Here is a 22,400-nt window from a genome sequence, read left to right on the forward strand (position 1 = left end):
GGGAATTCCAGAACTTAGGGCCCAAGCATCTGGGGGGTCCACCAATGGTGGAGTGATGAAAATCAGGGATGCAGAAGAGGCTAGAATTGGAAGAGCACAGATATCTTGGAAGTTGTAGGACTGGAAGAGCTGACAGAGATAGCGAGGGGCAAGGCCATGGAGGGATCTGAATTTTAATATTGAGGTGTTACTTAACCAGCGAGCACAGCGGTGATGGATGAACAGGATTTGCTGTAAGAACACAGGCAGCAGAGTTTTGGATGACCTCAAACTTAAGGAGGGTAGAACAAGAGGGACCCTGCCAGACTGCTTTTGAATAGCCAGTAACAAAGGCATGGATAAGGGTTTAAGCAGCAGATAAGAGAAAGGGGCAGATGTTACAGAGGTGAAATAGGTGGTCTTAGTGGTGGCGCAGATATGTGGTTGGAAGCTGATCTTGGGATCAAAGATGACGTCAAGACTGCAAACAGTCTGGTTCAGTTTCAGACAGTTGCCAGGGAGAAGGATGGAATTAGTGACTAGTCAGTGATTGAGCCTCAGCTGGAGTACTGAATCCAATTCTGAACACCACACTTTCGGAATGATGTCAAGACCTTGGAGACGGCATAGAGGAGATTTACCAGAATTTACCAAACATGAGGGACTCCAGTTATGTGGAGAAACTGGGATCATTCTTCTTAGAGCAGGTAAGATTAAGGGGAAAGTTAATAGAGATATTCAAAATCATGAATGGTTTGATAGAATAAATAAGGAGAAACTGTTTCCACTGGCAGGAAGGGCAGTAAATAAGAGAGCGCACAGATTTAAGGAGACAGCAAAAGAAGGAGGGAGATGTGGAGTTTCTTTTCACGCAGATACGATGATCTGGAATGCACTGCCTCACTGGGTGGTGGAAGCAGATTCAACAATAACATTCAGAAGAGAATTGGATGTAATTTTGAAAAGGCAAAATTTTCAGTCTTATGGGGAGAGTGGGACTAATTGGATAGCTCTTTGAAAGAGCTGGCACAGACATGATGGGCCAAATGGCCCCGTTAGATTGTAATGAATAGAGGGATTGTGACTTTTGATACTAAGTTCAAAGTGGTTCATTTCATGATTGAACAACTGATGGGAAATTGTTATTGGTGGTTGCAGCGACACAAGGTGTGTTATTTTCCTACTGATTGCGGTGTGCATACGTGAAGTATTTCGGCGAGCTTCACATGCACACTTTACGTTATTCAGATTTTGTTATGCAGCACTTATGCTTTGTCAATTTTAAACAGCAGTTTAAGTTCATGTCTAAATCTCCACTGGAAGGTAATTAAGGGGTCATGGGGGAAAGCAAGAGATTGGTGCAGTTCTGATGACAACTTCAATTGCAGAAGATGGGGGCTCCCTTTCAACTCCCAATGTGACAGAATCTATTGGTTAAATTACACCAATGGTGAAAGTGGTGCAAGACAACACTTAAATTGATTTCCCTTTCAAAACAGAAAAGGCTACATTTCTGCAGAAAGAAGTGCTTATTCCGGTAATTAATCCAGGACTGATTTAAGCTCAAATTCTGTACAGTATGTTTGGAAAACACTGTCAGCATTCACAAACCCTCTTTTATACTCATCTTCCAGTTTAGTTGTAAATACATCTACTTGCTGTCTTAGGCTGTAAACTCTAGGTAAGTTTAATGTACTCAATTCCAGTGTGAGAATGTAACTGCAGCATGGGACTACAACATATCCACCAAGCGGATCATTGCCAGTAGGGCATTATTAAACCTTAGTCCCGTGCAACTCAGTGAGTGTAACTTACCAATAAATCATAGATTTTAGATTACACAAGACAAAGTCTGTTTACAAGATTAGTTCCACCCAAAATCCAAACTTGTAGTCCTAGCGTACCGAGAGCAACCTCTAGGCAAGGTATTGGAAGGCTGCTCTTGTTTAAGAAACCAAGTACCAGCTGAGGTCAGCAGCCTCAGGAGAGAGAGGAAGATAAATACTGTCATGGTCCTGTAGTTTTTTGGGGGGAATATGTGGCTTGCCTTTAAGGTCTGCAGAGGATCAGTATTGTTTTAAGAACCAGCAAGCCTCAGGAGTTATAGAAAGAAAGATGCATTTTCGTTGCCTTAGAAACAACCATTTGGAGACTGTGATTCAAAGGGTGCATTCTCGTTACCATAGATACAGCCATTGGGAGTGAGTAGCAAACAATACATTTGTTACAATTCAATTTTGAACTGGCTTTTAGTTGAAGACAGTTTGTTCTAACAGAACACACAGACAGAGGACACAACTGTAGTGTCAGCACCTGGAAAAAGAGCTCTCAGCCATTTAAACTGAAGGAATAGGAACTTAGTCTTGTTAATTATTATCTCTCAAAATTTTAAAACATCAAGCATAAACAGAGATCTCTGGTAATTTAAACTGAAGGAAGGGAAGTTAGACTGTGACAATCTTTTATCCCTCAGAAACTGAAGTCAGATTGAATCTGTTGAAAGTGTTTGCAAGTTGTTAATTGTTGAAATTTGCTACAGAAAGAAAGCAACATTCTGTGAGGGCTTTATGCAACATTGGACTGTAAATTTGCAAGGAATCAAATTTTTTCTATTTTAAATGTTGTTTATATCTTCATAGTGTTTAAAAATTTAGTTCTTCTAATTAAAGAGTTAATTAGTTGATTTAAAGACACCTGGTTCGGTTAGCCTCATTCGGGGGTTAATAGATGGTACAATTTGGCTGGGCCTTTCTTTAATTTGGAAAGTTTTAAATGATATGTCAGCCGATCTGTGGAGCAACGGGATTGAATTAACAGTGCGTTGGTCCCACCACAGTCAGAATCGTATATTTTGATTGGGAGCTTTGACAGGAGCGGTCAGTCGTAACAATACACCAAGTATATACCCTACCACAAGACATCAAACAATCCTCATTGCAATATCCTGTGATCCAACTCACTCCTCATAGCGACATCTCAGTTCTTCAGTTAATTAAATCACTCTCAAAATCAATATAAAATTCTATCATACGATCACTCTTCCCCAGAGGCTCCTTTACTACAAGATTAATTAACTCTGTGTCGTTGCACAAAACTAGATATAAAATAACCTGCTCATTAGTTGGTTCTTTGACTTACTGATCTAGAAAACTATCTTGACTGCATCTCATGAACTCATCTCCCATACTATTAATGCAAATTGACTTGTCCAGTTATACGAAGATTAAGGTCCCCCAACATTATTGCATTAGAATTGTTACATGCACCTCTAATTTCCTGATTCATGCTCTATCCGACATTAGAACTGCTGTTAGGGGGCTTTAAAACTACATAGAAACATAGAAAATAGGAGTAGGCCATTCGGCCCTTCAGGCCTGCTTCACCATTAAAAAAAAGATCATGGTTGATCGTCTAATTCAGTATCCTGTTTCCGCTTTCTCCCCATATCACTTGATCCCTTTGGCTTTAAGAAATATATCTTGCTCCTTGAATATATTTAATGACTTGGCCTCCACTGCCTTCTGCGGTAGACAATTCCACAGGTTCACCACCCTCTGAGTGAAGAAATTTCTCCTCAGCTCGGTTCTAAATGGCATTCCCCGTATCCTGAGACTGTGACTCCTGATTCTGGATTTCCCAGCCATCGGGAACATCCTCCCTGCATCCAGCTAGTCTCGAATTTTATAGGTTTCTATGAGATCCCCTCTCATTCTTCCAAACTCTAGTGGATATAGGCCTCGTCGACCCAATCTCTCCTCATACGTCGATCCTGCCATCCCAGGAATCAGACTAGTAAATCTTCTTTGCACTCCCTCCATGGCAAGAACATTCTTCCTCAGATAAGGAGACCAAAACTGCACGCTATACTCCTGATGTGGTCTCATCAAGGCCCTGTATAACTGCAGTAAGACATCCTTGCTCCTGTACTCAAATCCTCTTGCAATGAAGGCCGACATAACATTTGCCTTCCTAACTGCTTGCTGCACCCGAATGCTTGCTTGCAGTGACTGGTGTACAAGGACACCCAGGTCTCGTTGCACCTCCCCCTTTCCCAATCTATCACCATTCAGATAATAATCTGCCTTTCTTTTTACAACCAAAGTGGATAACTCACATTTATCCACGTTATACTGCATCTGCTATGCATTTGCCCACTCACCCAACTTGCCCAAATCACATTGGAGCCTCTTTGCATCCTCCTCACAGCTCACTTTCCCCTCCAGCTTCGTGTCGTCTGCAAACTTGGAAATGTTACATTTAGTTCCGTCACCCAAGTCATTAATATATATTGTGAATAGCTGGGGCCCAAGCACTGATCCCTGCAGTACCCCACTAGTCACTGCCTGCCACCCGTTTATTCCTACTCTCGGTTTCCTGTCTGTCAACCAAAGCTCAATCCATGCCAGTATATTACCCCCAATCCAAAGTGCTTTAATTTTGCACACTAGCCTCTTATGTGGGACCTTATCAAAAGCCTTCTGAAAATCCAACTACACCACATCCACTGGTTCTCCCTTATCTATTCTACTAGTTACAAACTAAAACTAAACTACTCGCATGACTGTTTTCTGCCCCTTGTTGCTTCTGATTCTATATCTTGATTTTTCAAACTAACATTCTTTCTCTCAACTGCATTATCCCATTCTTTATTAGCAGGGCAGCCCCTTCTCCTTTTCCATTTTGCCTCTCTCGTTAAAAGGTCAAGTATCCTGGAATAGTTAATTCCCAATCTCGGTCACCTTGCAACTACATCTTCACAATGGCTATTATATTTCTATCTGCGCTATTAGTTCATCTAATTTGTTGTGAATGCTTCCTACATTCAAATACATTGTCTTTAGCTTCCACTCAGTTTTTTTTCTAGAAAAAGAGCCTCAAGCTTGTTCAGCTTATCCTGATAAGTATGTGCTTGTAACATCCCTGTGAATCTTTTTTGCACCTTCTCCAGTGACTCTAAATATCTTCCATAATAATGCAGCACTGTGCACAGTACTCCAAGTATGGTCTACTAAGGTTAACGCATGCAATCCCTCGGCACAAGACAACTGCCAAATGTGTGGGGGAGCTGGTGAGTCTGAATATGGACGTCAAAACATGACTAGCATTCTGCTTCTTAATTTTAAATACACAGAAATGTAAAATGTTGCCAGCAGTGATTCGACAAATTGCCTATATCTGCTCACATTTAATAACCTGGCTTGATGTTCAAAACAGAAAATCTGAGGGAGGAGCAACAGCTGGGGGAGGAGAACTGAAGTAGGTGACATACAGAGGACAATTTCAATTCTGTCAAACAAGCTGAAAAAATACGTTCTGCCATTTGGGTTGTTTGCTTTGCTGTGTAGAGTTTGACGTGGGGAAAGCTGTGAGCTGGCAAAATCAGCAGAGCAACGGAATCACTGAATCAGAGCACTCATGAGCACAGGATGTAATGTGATAGCACTATAACTAAACAGACATGGATATCAAAGAACAAAGAACAGTACAGCACAGGAACAGGCCATTCGGCCCTCCAAGCCTGCGCCGATCTTGATGCCTGCCTAAACTAACACCTTCTGCACTTCCGGGGCCCATATCCCTCGATTCCCTTCCTATTCATGTATTTGTCAAGATGTCTCTTAAACATCGCTATCGTATCTGCTTCCACCACCTCCCCTGGCAGCAAGTTCCAGGCACTCACCACCCTCTGTGTAAAAAACTTGCCTCACACATCCCCTCTAAACTTTGCCCCTTGCACCTTAAACCTATGTCCCCTAGTAACTGACTCTTCCACCCTGGGAAAAAGCTTCTGAATACCCACTCTGTCCATGCCGCTCATAACTTTGTAAACCTCTATCACGTCGCCCCTCCATCTCCGTCGTTCCAGTGAAAATAATCCGAGTTTATCCAACCTCTCCTCATAGCTAATGCCCTCCAGACCAGGCAACATCCTGGTAAACCTCCTCTGTACCCTCTCCAAAGCCTCCGCGTCCTTCTGGTAGTGTGGCAACCAGAAATGCACGCAATATTCTAAGTGTGGCCTAACTAAGGTTCTGTACAGCTGCAACATGACTTGCCAATTTTTATACTCTATGCCCAGACCAATGAAGGCAAGTATGCCGTATGCCTTCTTGACTACCTTATTCACCTGCGTTGCCACTTTCAGTGACCTGTGGACCTGTACGCCCAGATCTCATATCATCGGCTTTTGTCTGGAAGCTGTTTGCGGTGTTTTCCATAAAAACATATTAGGGTCACCCAACATAAGATGATGTTGTTTTACAAATTTCATCTAAATCATTAATGTATATTGTGAATAGCTGGGGTCCTAGCACCGATCCCTGCGGTACCCCGCTAGTCACTGCCTGCCATTCGGAAAAAGACCCATTTAGTCCCTACTTTTTGTTTCCTGTCCGCCAAACAATTTTCTATCCGTCGCAATACACTACCCCCAATCCCATGCGCTTTAATTTTACACGCTAATCTCTTATGTGGGACTTTGTCGAAAGCCTTCTGAAAGTCCAAATAAACAACATCCACTGGCTCCCAGGAGCCCCATTATGCACATGCTCAACATACATATACCCTTGAGGGAAAAGCATTAAAGCAGATGGAGAAAGAAACCTGGGCATTCTAGGGCATAGATCTCTAGAGGTTCAAGAGCAATGCCATGACGCAATAGAGTGAGCAGGACATTGGGGTGCATTTACAGTACAACTGACTACAGGACATTGCATACTATATTGTCCTTGTTCAAAACCCCAGTCAGGCCTCAATTGAATACTGTGTCCTGTTTTAGTCTCCTCACATGGTAGGTGTTATTGATGCTTTGGAAAGAATGCAGAGGAGGGCAACTTGACTAATTTCAGTTAGTTACCAAGTTAGGCTCAAAGAGCTGAGACTACACTTTACAGAAGCGTAGACATATCTGAAAGAAGAAAGAAGAAGAAGAAAAGAAAGACATATGGATTCGTTGACCGAGGTTTATAAATTAAATACAATAGAGGGACTTGGGGTCACAATTTTAATTTGTATAAAGCTTAATCTAGTTTAGATGTTAGGAGATGGTTTTTTCCCCAGAGAATAATGGACTTCCGGAACAGACTACTGGCTCATGTGGTGAATGGAGATTCATTGAACTGCTTCTAGCAAGAGCTGGAGCTATTTCTGATTGGGGCAAAGATCACCTCTGACAAATGATAGGTATGCAAAGAATTCAGGGCCAGAGTGATCTCCTGGACTAGTTTTGGTCATCAAAGTGATCAGAAAGGAATTTCCTAGATCTTTCTCACCAAATTGGCCTGGGCTTTTAGCCTCTCCTGGGAGATCACACTGCATCAGGTGGGTTGAAGAGTATCGTGATACACAAATTACCAACATTGTGTGGGAAAGGCTGGATGGGTCAGAGGGTCTTTAGGTGTCCTTTAGGGTTCCTTTAACATCCTTCATACTACAATCTAACCTCTGTCATGGCCAGGTAGGTGATGGCGAGGCTAGTTTTCACTGCTCACTTCCCAAGTGACCACAGACAGCTTTTTTGTTTAAATTAGTGTTTCAGCCCCTGTGTTTTGTTGGCCAAATAAAAAGAAAATGACAGGTTTTCTCAAGTTTAAAACAGAAGATTAAATATTTATTGAACAATATTCATCGCCCGACTGTCAGCAACACCACTCTTGCACACATTCATTCTCACAGGCACACACAACAGAAGATAAAAAGAAAGGAAAGGGTAAGAGGTGTTGATTTCTTAATTCCATTTTCACAGGAGGAGCAGTTGTTTCAAAGGAACTCTCTTTTCTCTGCTGCAGTTGGCTTCAACTTGCCTTAGCAGGGTTCAACAGTGTTAGCTGGACCTGGTCTTTCTCTCTCTGAGTCTTGCACTGGAATTCAATATGGCTTTCAATCTTGACCGTGTGTAGAGACCAGACTGATGTTGATGACTTGATGAGTGAACTGGAAAAGACTTCTTGTCCTTCAAAAGCATTACCTTTAAAGGTAAACTCATTAAATGTCAGTTTTGCCCATGTGACTTTAGGTTTCAGTTCCTAATGGGCTGTACAATAGCTTTTGATGGCCCCATTTTGATAATATGAGGGCTGTTTGCAGAAGTTTGAGGGTTTGAGAAGAAACCCTGTATTCCGAATGTGGCAGATTCCTATTGCCTCCTGTTGCTGAAGAATTCCTGCATTAAGCTGTACTGTTGCCTCCTGGATTTAAGAAATCCTGAATATTGGAAGAAACCTTTTACTGTTATACTGCTGGTGTAAGACCCAAGAAGATGCTTGTTGCTGCACACCTGATGGAAGACCTTATGTGAAGCCTTTTACTGTTTAAGTTCTTTGAACGCCTACCCATCACAGACTGTTCATCAACCTCGCTTGGAAAGACTTAGAGTAGCATCCAAATATTCGACTTTGAGACACCTCACCAAACCAAAGAACTTCCTTCCAGATCATGACAGACTAAGTTTTTTTTCTTATTCCTTTCATTCCTATGAAACAGCTGTAAACAAAAATCCCTTTTTTTCCCCCAATTAACTGTTTTTTGGATGTATGTGCATGTGCATGAGGGCTAGGAAAAATAAGGAGCTTTAATATCTCAATTCGTATATAGATTACATCACTATTGATTAAGACTTAATTTTATAATAAAGTTAATTTTGTTGTTGATTAAAGAAACCTGGTTGGTGTGCTTTATTCAGAGACGAACAGAGTATCTAATTGGCCGCTTCAGTAAGTGGGAAAATGTATTGATATGCTGTGGCCTGCGAGAAGTGGGACTGAATTAAAAGTACACTCCTCCCGCCCTAACAGTACCAGTCTTTTAAAATAGTTCTAATTTTTTTTTATAACTCTTCCATTTTATTCTGTATTTTCATCACTGCACTTTTCATGAGTATGACACCTCCAAAAGCATTGCTGCAATACAAACGAGGCAGCATTTTTTCCTGAAGCCTAGGCTCACTGACCTACTTTGGTTCCAAGTCCACCAACACCTTGATTTTTAAAATTCTCATTCTTGTATTCAAATTCCTCCATGGCCTCAACCTTACCTGTGTAACCTCCTCCAGCCACTTGCACCTCCCTGATTTCAATCGCCTTGCCATTGGCGGCCGTGCCTTTAGCTGCTTCGGTCCTGAGCTGTGGAATTCCCTCCCTAAACCTCTCCGCCTGCCACCTCTTTTTCCTACTTTAGGATGCTCCTTGAAACCTAGCTCTTTGATCAAACTTTCCTGGTATTCTAGCATTTTCTTTCGTGGCTGCATGGCAAATTTTGTCTGATAACGCTCCTGTGAAGCACCCGAGGACATTTTTACTACATTATCGGGGGTTCTATATAAATGCAATTTGTTCTTGCTGAAGAAGCACAGGATGCCTCGCAGGGTAGCTCAGTTCCCTGCCTCCAGAGGCAAAATAGTGTCCTTTAGTCTGACCGACATACTGAACACCTTGATTTTTAAAATTCTCATTCTTGTATTCAAATTCCTCCGTGGCCTCAACCTTACCTGTGTAAACTCCTACAGTTGTTTTTAAACTACAGGCTTGTACCAATTCTCTGCAAATATTGGAGAAGGTACACACCCAGAGTCAGAATCAAGGTTGTGACTTTAGGGCAACTGTACTGTTTCTTTGTCATGAACATGCATTCAGTCCAATGTTGCTGCTGCTGGCCTACAAAGCTGCCCAAGTATAAGCCACAGTGAATTCGGAACATTAACAGCACTATGGTGGGTAACCACTTCAACTGGAAAGTGGCGTGAAGCAAAGAGCAAAATAAGTTGTTTGCAAGTTCTCCCTGTGACCGCATGGGTTTCCGCCGGGTGCTCCGGTTTCCTCCCACAGCCAAAGACTTGCAGGTTGACAGGTAAATTGGCCATTGTAAATTGTCCCTAGTGTAGGTAGGTGGTAGAGAATGGTTGGGATGTGGTAGGGAATATGGGATTAATGTAGGATTAGTATAAATGGGTGGTTGTTGGTTGGCACAGACTCGGTGGGCCGAAGGGCCTGTTTCAGTGCTGTATCTCTAAATAAAAATAAAAATAATAAAAATAAAAAAATATAAATAATTTGGTTAAAAGAAGTGCATTCAAAGGAAGTCCGCTGATCCTTACCCAAAACTTGTAATCAACAGCAGCTTCTTCTCAGGGCCTGTAAAGGCTGGGCCGTGATCACGTGATATTTCGTCACTGGAAATGACTCTCACAACTGTTCCCTAACACTCATCATTTGTTGGTATCAGTGAGGCAGGGACACAGCTGGTCCATCCCAATGGGTAAGAATGGACAAAACATAGGCCAGAGAATTTATTGAGGTTTGGGGACAGGAGGATGGGGAACACTTCCTCACACACAAGTTAACCAACAGGTTATGAGGTAAAGGTGGCCCGAAAACAGCATCAGGACCTATTTGAGTAATGGCTAGATGCTGCATGGGGGAAAACAGAAGTGACGGGATTAGGAATATAGCAACAGCAGGAGGTCATTCAGTACCATGAGCCTGTTCCACCATTCAATGAATGCATGGTAAATCTGTATCTTAACTCCATCTATCTGCCTGTGTTTCATAACCCTTATTACCTCTGCCCAACAAAGGTTTTATCAATCTCGGTCTTGAAAGCTCCAACTGACCAAAGCCTCGACAGCTTTTTGGGGGGGTGTTCCAGATATCCACTACCCTTTATGTGGAAAACAATGCTTTCCTTCCCCAAAGCTGTCTAAAGTCATGAACTGTACTTGACCTAGAATGTTCACAACTCCCTGAAAATAACCGGAACTGCAGGATCAGAAACCCCTTGGGCTGCGGAGTTACCGGGTGTAAATCAACATTTGATTACTCTGCAGAACAGAGCTGCTGGAGAAATTAAGCACTGCAGGGAATTAACTTTGACTTCTTCTTCAAAAAAAATTCTTCTACAACAATTCCTGTCTTTACACTGAGCTCAGTTTCCTCTCCTCCTGCACTACCCATTTGGAAAAAAGCTACTGCATACAGAAAAACACTCAATTATGTTTCGCAAATAAGCAGTGCGTCAAAAATCTTAAACTAACAAAGCTGATTATTGACATTGAAAGCATTACTCTTTTCAAGTGAAACTACATATGTAAAATGTTCACCTTAAGCTTCGATCCATGGGGTATAGGGGATGAACCATCAGCTCTGGGTGGGATGTGCAGCTCCCATTTCCCAAACTGCAACTCTTTGTAATGATGTGAAGAAGTGTTCCAGCCGTCTAGAGGAAAAGTACAGTGTTACTACAATCTCACACAGCACATAATGTTTATATGGTTATCAAAAAACTTAAATGAATTGCCCAAAACCCATACTGAAATACAGCTGAGGTAGAAGAGCAGGAGAGAAGGCGGGGTTAGTTGAGAAGTAGCAACTGGGTCAACTCTTATGAAAAAAAAAATTCAAAAACTCTTAAAAATTTTCGATGTCAGCCATGGTTCAGTAGGTAACACTCTCATATCTGAGTCAGATATTTGTGGGCTCGTGTCCCACTCCAGATACTTGAGCATGTAATGTCCCAGTGCAGTACTGGGTGGGGAGATGGTTACTGTCTTTTGGGTAAGACATTAAATAGAGGTTGCATATGCCCTTTTAAGGTGGGCATAAAGCATCCCACGACCACTATTTTGAAGAACAGCAGGGGAGTTCTCCCAGTGTCCTGGTCAATATTTATCCCCCAACCAACATCACAAATACAGATAATCTGGCAATTATTACTGCTGTTTCTAAGATCTTGCTGTACGCAAATTGGCCCACATTTCCTACAACAGTGCCTGAACTTCAAAAAGGACTTTATTGGCTGTAAAGTACATTGGGACATCCAGGGGTGGTGGAAGGTGCTACAGAAATGCAAGTTCTTCCTTTTTTTTCTTGGAGGAGGAAGAACAGTTTAAGAGAGTGATTGTAGGAACTAAACAAGAGTGGGCACAGAGAATGTGCAAAAAAAAACATTTGGAGGGTCTGGCAACCAACTCAGGTTACTGTAAAATTCTTGCTGGATTTGGCAATGAAATTCATATACATCACACCAAACCTTTTGCTCAAAGTTTGTAGCAATGGAGCAATTTTCCACAACTGCAGAAGCTGCAATTCTTGAAATTGTGTGTAGCAATTCTACAATCACAGCCACTTGAATACATAACCTGTGCTGCCAACTCAGCCCAAACTCAACAAGCAATGGCTCTTCCAAAAGAGGCCAGTCCTTTTCTCAGCATTCTGGAACAATCCAGGAAACGATCGTCTATTGTTAGTGGCAGATGCAAATTCAATAGTAACTTTCAAATGTGGAACTGGATAAATACTCAAGCAGGAAAAATTTGCAGGGTCATAGGGAAAGCGAGTGGGACTAACTGGATTACTCTTTCAAGTAGGTGGTACAGGCAGGATGGGCAGAATGGCCTCTTCTGTGCTGTAAGATTCCATGATTATTTCAAAGAAAACCTTTGCCTTCAAATGTTAAAGCGTGAAACTGACATACATCACACCAGAACTGATCTAGCCAGCAAGTATAAGGCAATGGGATACTTTCTTAATGAGTGCGTCCCAAAACAATTTATATTTACACAACACACACAAAAAAAAGCTCTCCAAGAGCAAGAAGTGGGCATCAAGCAGGAAAGGATGAATGTGGGGAAAGGGGAAGGAGACTGAAACCATGGTTGAGTTTTTAAAGGAAGCTTCTGAAGGCAGGGAAGGAGGTAACGGAGCAAGGTGGGGAGAGTTCCAGAGAGCAGGGCTCAGTCACCAGTAGATTAGCTCCAATTGCGGTGCAGAGAAAACGGGGAAAGAAGCAGAGTGCGTGAACGGTATTTAGCGATGGAGAAGATCACACACATACAATGCAGCGAAGCCGTGGAGTGCTTTAAGACTAGGAGGATGAGTCTAAAATCGATCCAAGAGGACACAAGTCATCAGTGCAGCTTCGTAACAATAGTGTACGGAAGATGATTCAGGCAGCAGAATTCAACATTAGTAGAAATGCAAGGGTAGAAGCAGGAAGGCCAGCAAGGGAAGGGTTTGAGAAATCAATCCTCATATGATGAAGCACTGGACGCAGATTGAGGAGAGGTGGAGGCACTTAACAAGTAATGTTAGAGAGATACCAGAATGGAGACTTGGAATGGGCCAGGAAGTGGAGGTGAATATGCAGGAACTGGGATGAAGGGAGTGAGGGAACAGATAGTTGGCGTTTAAAAGGAGACATATGATGAAACCTGAGGTAGGGAGAAACTACAGAGCGCAGGTAGAAGGAAGGGCAAAGCAGAGGGGCTTGAGAAGGCATAGGGCACTATTTTGAAAACAAATTGTATGAACTCCTCACATTTAGCACCCAAAGTAAAGATGGAGGGTGCAAGATCAGGCATTTTGAGGAGGAGGAGGAGTATGGAGTTGTTCTGACACTTCTGAATAGTCCTGGAGTAACTTGGAACTCTCATTTCAGGAACCAATACCACGAATGGAGCTGTCTAAAATGTCCCAGCAATCCATTTTACCCACAACCCAGGAGACCATTTCCTGCTGCAAGGGCATGGTGTTTTCTTTATTCCAATGTTCCTTGTGGCCTCAATTTTTTTGTAAGCACATCCATGGTTGTACAAAATTGTGAACTCCTACGCCAAGCCTGGGTTAAGACTGTCCCAAACTTATTTCACATACTCACGCGTAAACCCAGGCAGCATCAATTGTTCACCCATCAGAAAGATTGGAGTGAAAGAAAAGGAGTAATCAAAAGAAAGGAATGCAGTTGCATTTATATAGCACCTTGAGCACAGGAGAGTAACCCAAGGTACTTAGAATCATAGATCATAGGAGGCAGCTATTCACTGTGCCTGTGCATTGTCGGGAGAGCTATTCTGTTAGACCCATTCTCCTGTTCTTTCCCCATAGTCTGTAAACTGTTTTCCTTCAAATATTTATCCAATTCCCTTTTGAAAGTTAGCATTAAGTCTGTTCCAGGGTGTTCCAGATCACAACAACTTGCTGTGTAAATGTTTTCTTTATGTCACCCCTAGAGTCACAGAGTCATTTATAGCACAGGTATTGAAGTCCTACGGTCAGATTTTCAGGAGCTAGGATGGAAGTTATAGAGTAGGAACTCGAAGGTAATTATCTCTGGATTCCTCTCAGTGCCACGTGCTAGCGAGAATAGAAATAGGAAGATAGGGAGTATCAATGCATGGCTCGAAACATGGTGCAGGAGAGGCGGCATCAGATTCTTGGGGAATTGGGACCAGTTCTGGGGCAGAAGGCACCTGTCCAAAAGGGACGGGTGCACCTCAACTGGACTGCGATCAATGACCTCGCGGGGAGATTCACTAGTGGGGTTGGGGAGGGTTTAAACTAAATCTGCAGGGAGATGGGCACCAGCATATAAAAGTAGAAAAGATGAATAAAGTGCATAGATGAGTGTGTTAGACAGTACTAGAGAACAGAGTAGTTCCATATGAGATGGGAGCAGACTGAGGAGGACTATGAGGAATGCAAAGTCAGGACTACAATGCATGTGTGTAACTGTACTAAGTGTGGTGAATAAGGTTGGTGAGCTGCTAGCACAAATAGCAATGTGGGAATATGAAGTCGTGGCAATACCGGAAACTTGGCTTTAAAATGGTGAAGTCTAAGTGCTTAATAGACAAGGATATAAATTGTTCAGAAAAGATAGGGAAGGACAAAAGTGAGGTGGGGGGACAGTACTGATTAGAGAAAACACTGCAGCATTGGAAAGGGAGGATCTCCATTGGGGGCAAGGACAGAATCCACTTGGTTAGAGTTGAGAAGCAAAATGGGTATAACAGTATTAGGGGTATTATGTAGGCCTCCAAATAGTGAGATAGAGGAGCAAATCTGCAGGGAATAGAGTGGTGATTTTGGGGGACTTTAATATCATAGAAACATAGAAAATAGGGGGAGTAGGCCATTCAGCCCTTCGAGCCTGCTCCGCCATTCATTATGATCATGGCTGATCATCCAACTCAGTAACCTGTTCCCGCTTTCACCCCATATCTTTTGATCCCTTTAAACCCAAGAGCTATATCTAACTCCTTCTTGAAAACATACAATGTTTTGGCCTCAACTGCTTTCTATGATAGCGAATTCCACAGGCTCACCACTCGCTGGATGAAGAAATTTCTCCTCATCTCAGTCCTGAATGGTTTAGCCCGTATCCTTAGACTATGACTCCTGGTTCTGGACTCCCCCACCATCGGGAACATCGTTCCTGTATCTACCCTGTCAAGTCCTGTTAGAATTTTATAGGTTTCTATGAGATCCCCCCTCACTCTTCTGAACTCCAGCGAATATAATCCGAACTGACTCAATCTCCTCTCATACGTCAGTCCCGCCATCCCAGGAATCAGTCTGGTAAACCTTCACTGCACTCCCTCTATAGCAAGAACATCCTTCCTCAGATAAGGAGATCAAAACTGCACACAACATTCCAGATGTGGCCTCACCAAGGCCCTGTATAATTGCAGCAAGACATCCCTGCTCCTGTACTCGAATCCTCTCGCTATGAAGGACAACATACCATTTGCCTTTTTTACCGCCTGTTGCACCTGCATGCTTACCTTCAGCGACTGGTGTACGAGAACACCCAGGTCTCGTTGCATATTCCCCCTCTCAGTTTATAGCCATTCAGATAATAAGCTGCCTTCCTGTTTTTGCTACTAAACTGCATAACCTCACATTTATCCACATTATACTGCATCTGCAATGCATTTGCCCACTCACTCAACTTGTCCAAATCACCCTGAAGCCTCTCTGCATCCTCCTCACAATTCACCCTCCCACCCAGTTTTGTGTCATCTGCAAATTTGGAGATATTGCATTTAGTTCCCTCATCTAAATCATTGATATATATTGTTAATAGCTGGTGTCCTAGCACCGATCCCTACAGTCTCCCACTAGTCACTGCCTGCCATTCGGAAAAAGACCCATTTATCCCCACTCTTGGTTTCCCGTCTGCCAACCAATTTTCTATCGATCGCAATACACTACACCCAATCCCATGCGCTTTAATTTTATATGCTAATCTCTTATGTGGGACTTTGTCGAAAGCCTTCTGAAAATCCAAATAAACCACATCCATTGGCCCCCCCTCATCAACTCTACTAGTTACATCCTCGAAGGATTCTAGTAGATTTGTCAAGCATGATTTCCCTTTCATAAATTCATGCTCTGTCCAATTCTACCACTGTTCTCCAAGTTCTCTCTTTGGCCTCCTTATCTCGAGAGACAATGGGTAAGCGCCTGGAGGTGGTCAGTGGTGTGTGGAGCAGCGCCTGGAGTGGCTATAAAGGCCAATTCTAGAGTGACAGGCTCTTCCACAGGTGCTGCAGAAAAATTTGTTTGTCGGGGCTGTTACACAGTTGGCTCTCCCCTTGCGCTTTTGTCTTTTTTCCTGCCAACTGCTAAGTCTCTTCGACTCGCCACACTTTAGCCCCGCCTTTATGGCTGCCCGCCAGCTCTGGCGAACGCTGGCAACTGACTCCCACGACTTGTGATCAATGTCACAGGACTTCATGTCGCGTTTGCAGACGTCTTTAAAGCGGAGACATGGACGGCCGGTTGGTCTGATACCAGTGGCGAGCTCGCTGTACAATGTGTCTTTGGGATCCTGCCATCTTCCATGCGGCTCACATGTCCAAGCCATCTCAAGCGCCGCTGACTCAGTAGGGTGTATAAGCTGGGGATGTTGGCCGCCTCGAGGACTTCTGTGTTGGAGATACGGTCCTGCCACCTAATGCCAAGTATTCTCCGGAGGCAGCAAAGATGGAATGAATTGAGACGTCGCTCTTGGCTGACATACGTTGTCCAGGCCTCGCTGCCATCGAGCAAGGTACTGAGGACACAGGCTTGATACACTCGGACTTTTGTGTTCCGTGTCAGTGCGCCATTTTCCCACGCTCTCTTGGCCAGTGGAAGCCTTTCCCATGCGCTTGTTGATTTCTGCATCTGGAGACAGGTTACTGGTGATAGTTGAGCCTAGGTAGGTGAACTCTTGAACCACTTCCAGAGCGTGGTCGCCAATATTGATGGATGGAGCATTTCTGACGTCCTGCCCCATGATGTTCGTTTTCTTGAGGCTGATGGTTAGGCCAAATTCATTGCAGGCAGCCGCAAACCTGTCGATGAGACTCTGCAGGCACTCTTCAGTGAGATGTTAAAGCAGCATCGTCAGCAAAGAGGAGTTCCCTGATGAGGACTTTCCGTACTTTGGACTTCGCTCTTAGACGGGCAAGGTTGAACAACCTGCCCCCTGATCTTGTGTGGAGGCAAATTCCTTCTTCAGAAGACTTGAACGCATGTGAAAGCAGCAGGGAGAAGAAAATCCCAAAAAGTGTGGGTGCGAGAACACAGCCCTGTTTCACGCAACTCAGGATAGGAAAGGGGTCTGATGAGGAGCCATGTTGAACTGTGCCTTTCATATTGTCATGGAATGAAGTGATGATACTTAGTAGCTTTGGTGGACATCCGATCTTTTCTAGTCGTCTGACTGTTCTCCAAGTGCTCTGCTATAAAATCTTTGATAATGGACTCTAGAATTTTCCCCACTACCGACGTCAGGCTGACTGGTCTATAATTCCCTGCTTTCTCTCTACCTCCCTTTTTGAATAGTGGGGTCACATTAAGATACATCGATCAAGATAATTTTAAATTAAAGGATAAGGAGGGGGAGAATTCCTCAAATGTGTTCAGGTGAACTTCCTTAACCATTATGTTCTCAGCCCAATTAGAAAAGAGGCATTGCTGGATCTGGTGCTGGGAAATGAGGTGGACCAAGTGTCTGTGGGGGTGCACTTGGTAAGAGTGATCATTGTATCATAAGGTTTAGATTCATAATGTAAAAAAGCAAGGAACAAAATAAGGTAGAACATCTACCTTGGAAGGGGGCTAATTTCAATGAAATGAGAAATAATCTAGCCAAGGTAGAATGGAACCAAAGATTGGCAGGAAGAATTGTATAGGAACAATGGGTTATCTTGAAAGCAGAAATGCTTCAGATACAGCTAGGTACATTCAAACAAGGGTGAAAGGCAAGTGAACTAATAACAGGGCTCCTTGGATGACAGAGGACATAGAGATTATGATGAAACTAAAAAAAAAAGGTGTATGATGCATGTCAGGTAAACTCATCAAGTGAGAACCAGGCCATATACAATAAGTTGAGAGGGGAGGTGAAGAGGCAAATAAGACAGGCAAAGAGAGAATAAGAATAGAATGGCGGTCAACATTAAAGGGAATCCAAAGATTTTCTACCAGCATATAATTGGTAAGTGGGTAGTAAGAGGGAGTGGGGCCTATTAGGGACAAAAAAGGGTAATATATGCTTAGAAGCAGAGGCAAGGCTCATATACTTAATGAGTACTTTGCATCAGTGTTCACCAAGGAAGTGGAATCGACAAAATATCGGTAGAAGCGGAGAGAGTAGAGGCAATGGATAGAGTAAACATTGAGAGGGAGGAGGTACTAAAAAGACTGGCTATGCTGAGGGTAGATAAGTCACCTGGTCCAGATGGTTTGCATCCCAGGTTGCTAAAGGAAATGTGGGTCAACATAATCTTCCAATCTTCCTGCATGCGGGGGAGGTGCCACAGGATTGGAGAGTGGCAAACAGAACCATAGAAAGATTACGGCACAGAAGGCAGCCATTCAGCCCGTGGTGTCCTTGCCGGCTGAAAAAACTAGCCGCCCAATCTAATCCCACATTCCTGCATCTGGTCCATAGCCTTGCAGGTTAAAGCACTTCAAGTGCATGTCCAGCTACCTTTTAAAAGAATTGAGGGTTTCTGCCTCCACTACCGTTCTTAGCAGCGAATTCCAGACACCCACCACCCTCTGGGTGAAAATGTTTTTCCTCATGTCCCCTCTAATCCTTCTACCAATCACCTTAAATCTGTGCCCCCTTGTAATTGACCTCTCCGCTAGGGGAAACAGGTCCTTCCTGTCTACTTTATCTAGGCCCCTCATAACTTTGTACACCTCAATTAAGTCACCACTCAGCCTTCTCTGTTCTGAGGAAAACAACCCTAGCCTATCCACATAGCTGCAGCTTTCAAGCCTAGGCAACATCCTTGTAAATCTCCTCTATACTCTCTCCAGAGCAATGTTACGACCAGGTGAGAAATGTGTCTCGGGGTCTTTTGCTAGCTTTACCTGGTCTTATTGTAACAGGGTTTAATTTTAACCACACTGTGTTTTGAGTTCCCCCTTTGTGAATCCTTGTTCACAACTTTCCAATTATAAGGCAAATAAACAGCACCAACAGGCTTTCTTTGGTTTAAAAAAGATGAAATTTATTAAACCTTAAACTCTAAACATCCTTAGTTGGAAGTTCAAATTCTCTACAAGAGCCAGTTAGTCATGTGATAAAACCAGCATTTTATACAGTTCCAGCATTACATCCCTTCTTTTGTATTCTATACCTCGGCTAAGAAAGGAAAGCATTCCATATGTCTTCTTCATCACTCGATCTACCTGTCCTGCCATCTTCAGGGACCTGTGGGCATGCACTCCAAGGTCTCTCACTTCTTCTACCCCTCTCAATATCCTCCCGTTTATTGTGTACTCCCTCGCTTTATTTGCCCTCCCCAAATGCATTACCTCACACTTCTCTGGATTGAATTCCATTTGCCACTTTTCTACCCACTCAACCAAACCATTGATATCATTCTGGAGTCTACAGCTATCCTCTTCACTATCAACTACACGGCCAATTTTTGTGTCATCAGCAAATTTCCCAATCATGCCTCCACATTTAAGTCCAAATCATTAATATATACCACAAACAGCAAAGGACCCAACACTGAGCCCTGTGGAACACCACTGGAAACAGCTTTCCATTTGCAAAAACATCTGTCCACTACTACCCTTTGTTTCCTGTCAGAGCCAATTCTGGGTTCAACCTGCCACATTCCCCTGTATCCCATGGGCTTTCATTTTACTCACCAATCAGCCATGCGGGACTTTGTCAAATGCCTTACTAAAATCCATGTGGACCACATCCACTGCACTACCCTCATCAATCCACCTTGTTACTTCAAAAAACTCAATTAAGTTAGTAAGACATGACCTTCCTCTAAGAAATCCACGCCGACTATCCCTGATCAATCCGTGCCTTTCTAAGTGGCAGTTTATCCTGTCCCTCAGAATTTATTCTAATAATTTACCCACCACAGAGGTCAGACTGAGCAGCCTATAATTATTTGGCCTACCCCTCACACACTTTTTGAACAATGGTACAATGTTCACAGATCTCCAATCCTCTGGTACCTCACCTGTACCTAGTGAGGATTTGAAGATAATCCTAAAAGCATCTTCTATTTCCTCCCTGGCTTCTTTTAACAACTTGGGATGCAATCCATCCGGCCCTGGCTATTTACCCATTTTCAAGGATGGCAGACACTCTAGTAGTCCCTCTCTCATTATGCTTATCTTATCCAATATTTCACACTCCTCCTCTCGTACTACAACGTCTGCATCATCACTCTCCTTTGTGAAGACAGAGACAAAAACTCATCAAGACTCCTGCCCACATCTTCTGCATCCACACATAAGTCTTCTTGTACATCTCTGATAGGCCCAACCTTTCCTTAGTTATCCTCTTGCTCTTAATGTACTGATAAAACATCTTTGGGTTTTCCCTGATTTTACCTGCCAATAATTTTTCATGTCCCTTCTTGGCTTTTCTAATTTCCGTTTTTACTTCACCTCTGCACTTTCTATACTCCTCTAGGCTTTCTAAAGTATTAAGATTTTTGTGATCGCAATAAGCTTTCTTTTTCTGCTTTAACTTTCCCTGTAAGCTTCTAGATAGCCAGGGGGCTCTAGATTTGGCAGTACCACCCTTTATCTTTGTGGGGAGATGCCAATACTGTGCCTGCAGTATCTCACTTTTGAATGCCTCCCACTGGTTTGCCACTGATTTTCCTTCAAGTAGCTGTATCCAGTCCACTTTCACCAGGTCACCTCTCAGTTTCGTAAAATTTGCCTTCCCCCAATTTAGAACTTTTACTTAATAATAAAAGCAAAATACTGCAGATGCTGGAAATCTGAAATAAAAACAAGAAATGCTTGAAACACTCAGCAGGTCTGGCAGCATCTATGGCGAGAGAAGCAGAGTTAATGTTTCAGATCAGTGACCCTTCTTCAGAACTCAGAACTTTTACTCCTGTTTTATCTTCATCCTTTTCCATGCTAAAACTAACTGTATTATGGTCATTATCTCCAAAATGGTCACCACTGTTACTTTGCAAAAAAGCAGAGTACTACTTAAGTGGAGATAGACTACAGAATTCTGAAGTGCAAAGGGATCTAGGTGTTCTAGTGCACGAGTTACAAAAAGTTACTACGCGAGACAGAAGGCGAATGGAATGCTATCTTTTATTACAGGTGAATTGAAAATAAAAGTAAGGATATCATGCTTCAATTATACAGGGCATTGGTGGCAAGGCCACATTTCGAATACTGTATGCAGTTTTGGCCTCCTTATTTAAGGATGTAAATGCGTTAGAGGCGGTTCAGAGGAGGTTTAATAGACTGATACCTGGAATGAGCAGGTAGTCTTATGAAGAAATGTTGGACAGACTGGGCTTGTTTTCACTGGAGTTTAGAAGAGTGAGGAGAGATTTGATTGAAGTTTATAAAATCCTGAACGGTCTAGACAAGGGGGATGTGGAGAGGATGTTTCCTCTTGTGGGTGAGTCCAGAACTAGGTGCCATGCAGGCCCCCACCTGCCAAGATTCTTCTTCTTTGGCCTCCTTGTCTCGAGAGACAATGGGTAAGCGTCTAGAGGTGGTCAGTGGTTGGTGAAGCAGTGCCTGGAGTGGCTATAAAGGCCAATTCTACAGTGACAGACTCTTCCACAGGCGCTGCAGATAAAACTGGTTGTCAGGGCTTTTACACAGTTGCCTCTCTCCTTGCGCTTCTGTCTTTTTTCCTGCCAACTGCTCAGTCTCTTCGACTCGCCACTCTTCAGCCCGGCCTTTATGGCTGTCCGCTAGCTCTGGCAATTACTGGCAAATGACACCCACGACTTGTGGTCAATGTCGCAGGACTTCATGTCACATTTGCAGACATCTTTAAAGCGGAGACATGGATAGCCGGTGGGTCTGATACCAGTGACGAGCTCGCTGTACAAAGCGTCCTTGGGGATCCTGCCATCTCAAGCGTCGTTGGCTCAGTAGGGTGTATATGCTGGGGATGTTGACCACCCCGAGGACTTCTGTGTTGGAGATACGGTCCTGCCACCTGATGCCAAGGATTCTCCGGAGGCAGCAAAGATGGAATGAATTGAGACGTCGTTCTTGGCTGACATACGTTGTCCAGGCCTCGCTGCCATCGAGCAAGGTACTGAGGACACAGGCTTGATACACTCAGACTTTTGTGTTCTATGTCAGTGCGCCATTTTCCCACACCCTCTTGGCCAGTCTGGA

General features: G+C 43.3%; 1 protein-coding gene across 4 annotated transcripts in view; it reads right to left on the reverse strand.

Moving 5' to 3' along the window:
- gbe1b (glucan (1,4-alpha-), branching enzyme 1b) overlaps positions 1-22,400 on the reverse strand; it is a 666,883-nt gene that overhangs the window by 502,957 nt on the left and 141,526 nt on the right. For all 4 annotated transcript variants that reach the window (XM_068041301.1, XM_068041300.1, XM_068041299.1 and 1 more), the window contains exon 3: positions 11,072-11,187. In XM_068041301.1, coding sequence (XP_067897402.1) covers positions 11,072-11,187 — 116 coding nt within the window. The remainder of the gene's footprint in view (positions 1-11,071; positions 11,188-22,400) is intronic.

The sequence above is a fragment of the Heterodontus francisci genome, chromosome 10, assembly GCF_036365525.1.
Source record: "Heterodontus francisci isolate sHetFra1 chromosome 10, sHetFra1.hap1, whole genome shotgun sequence".
Lineage (NCBI taxonomy): Eukaryota > Metazoa > Chordata > Chondrichthyes > Heterodontiformes > Heterodontidae > Heterodontus > Heterodontus francisci.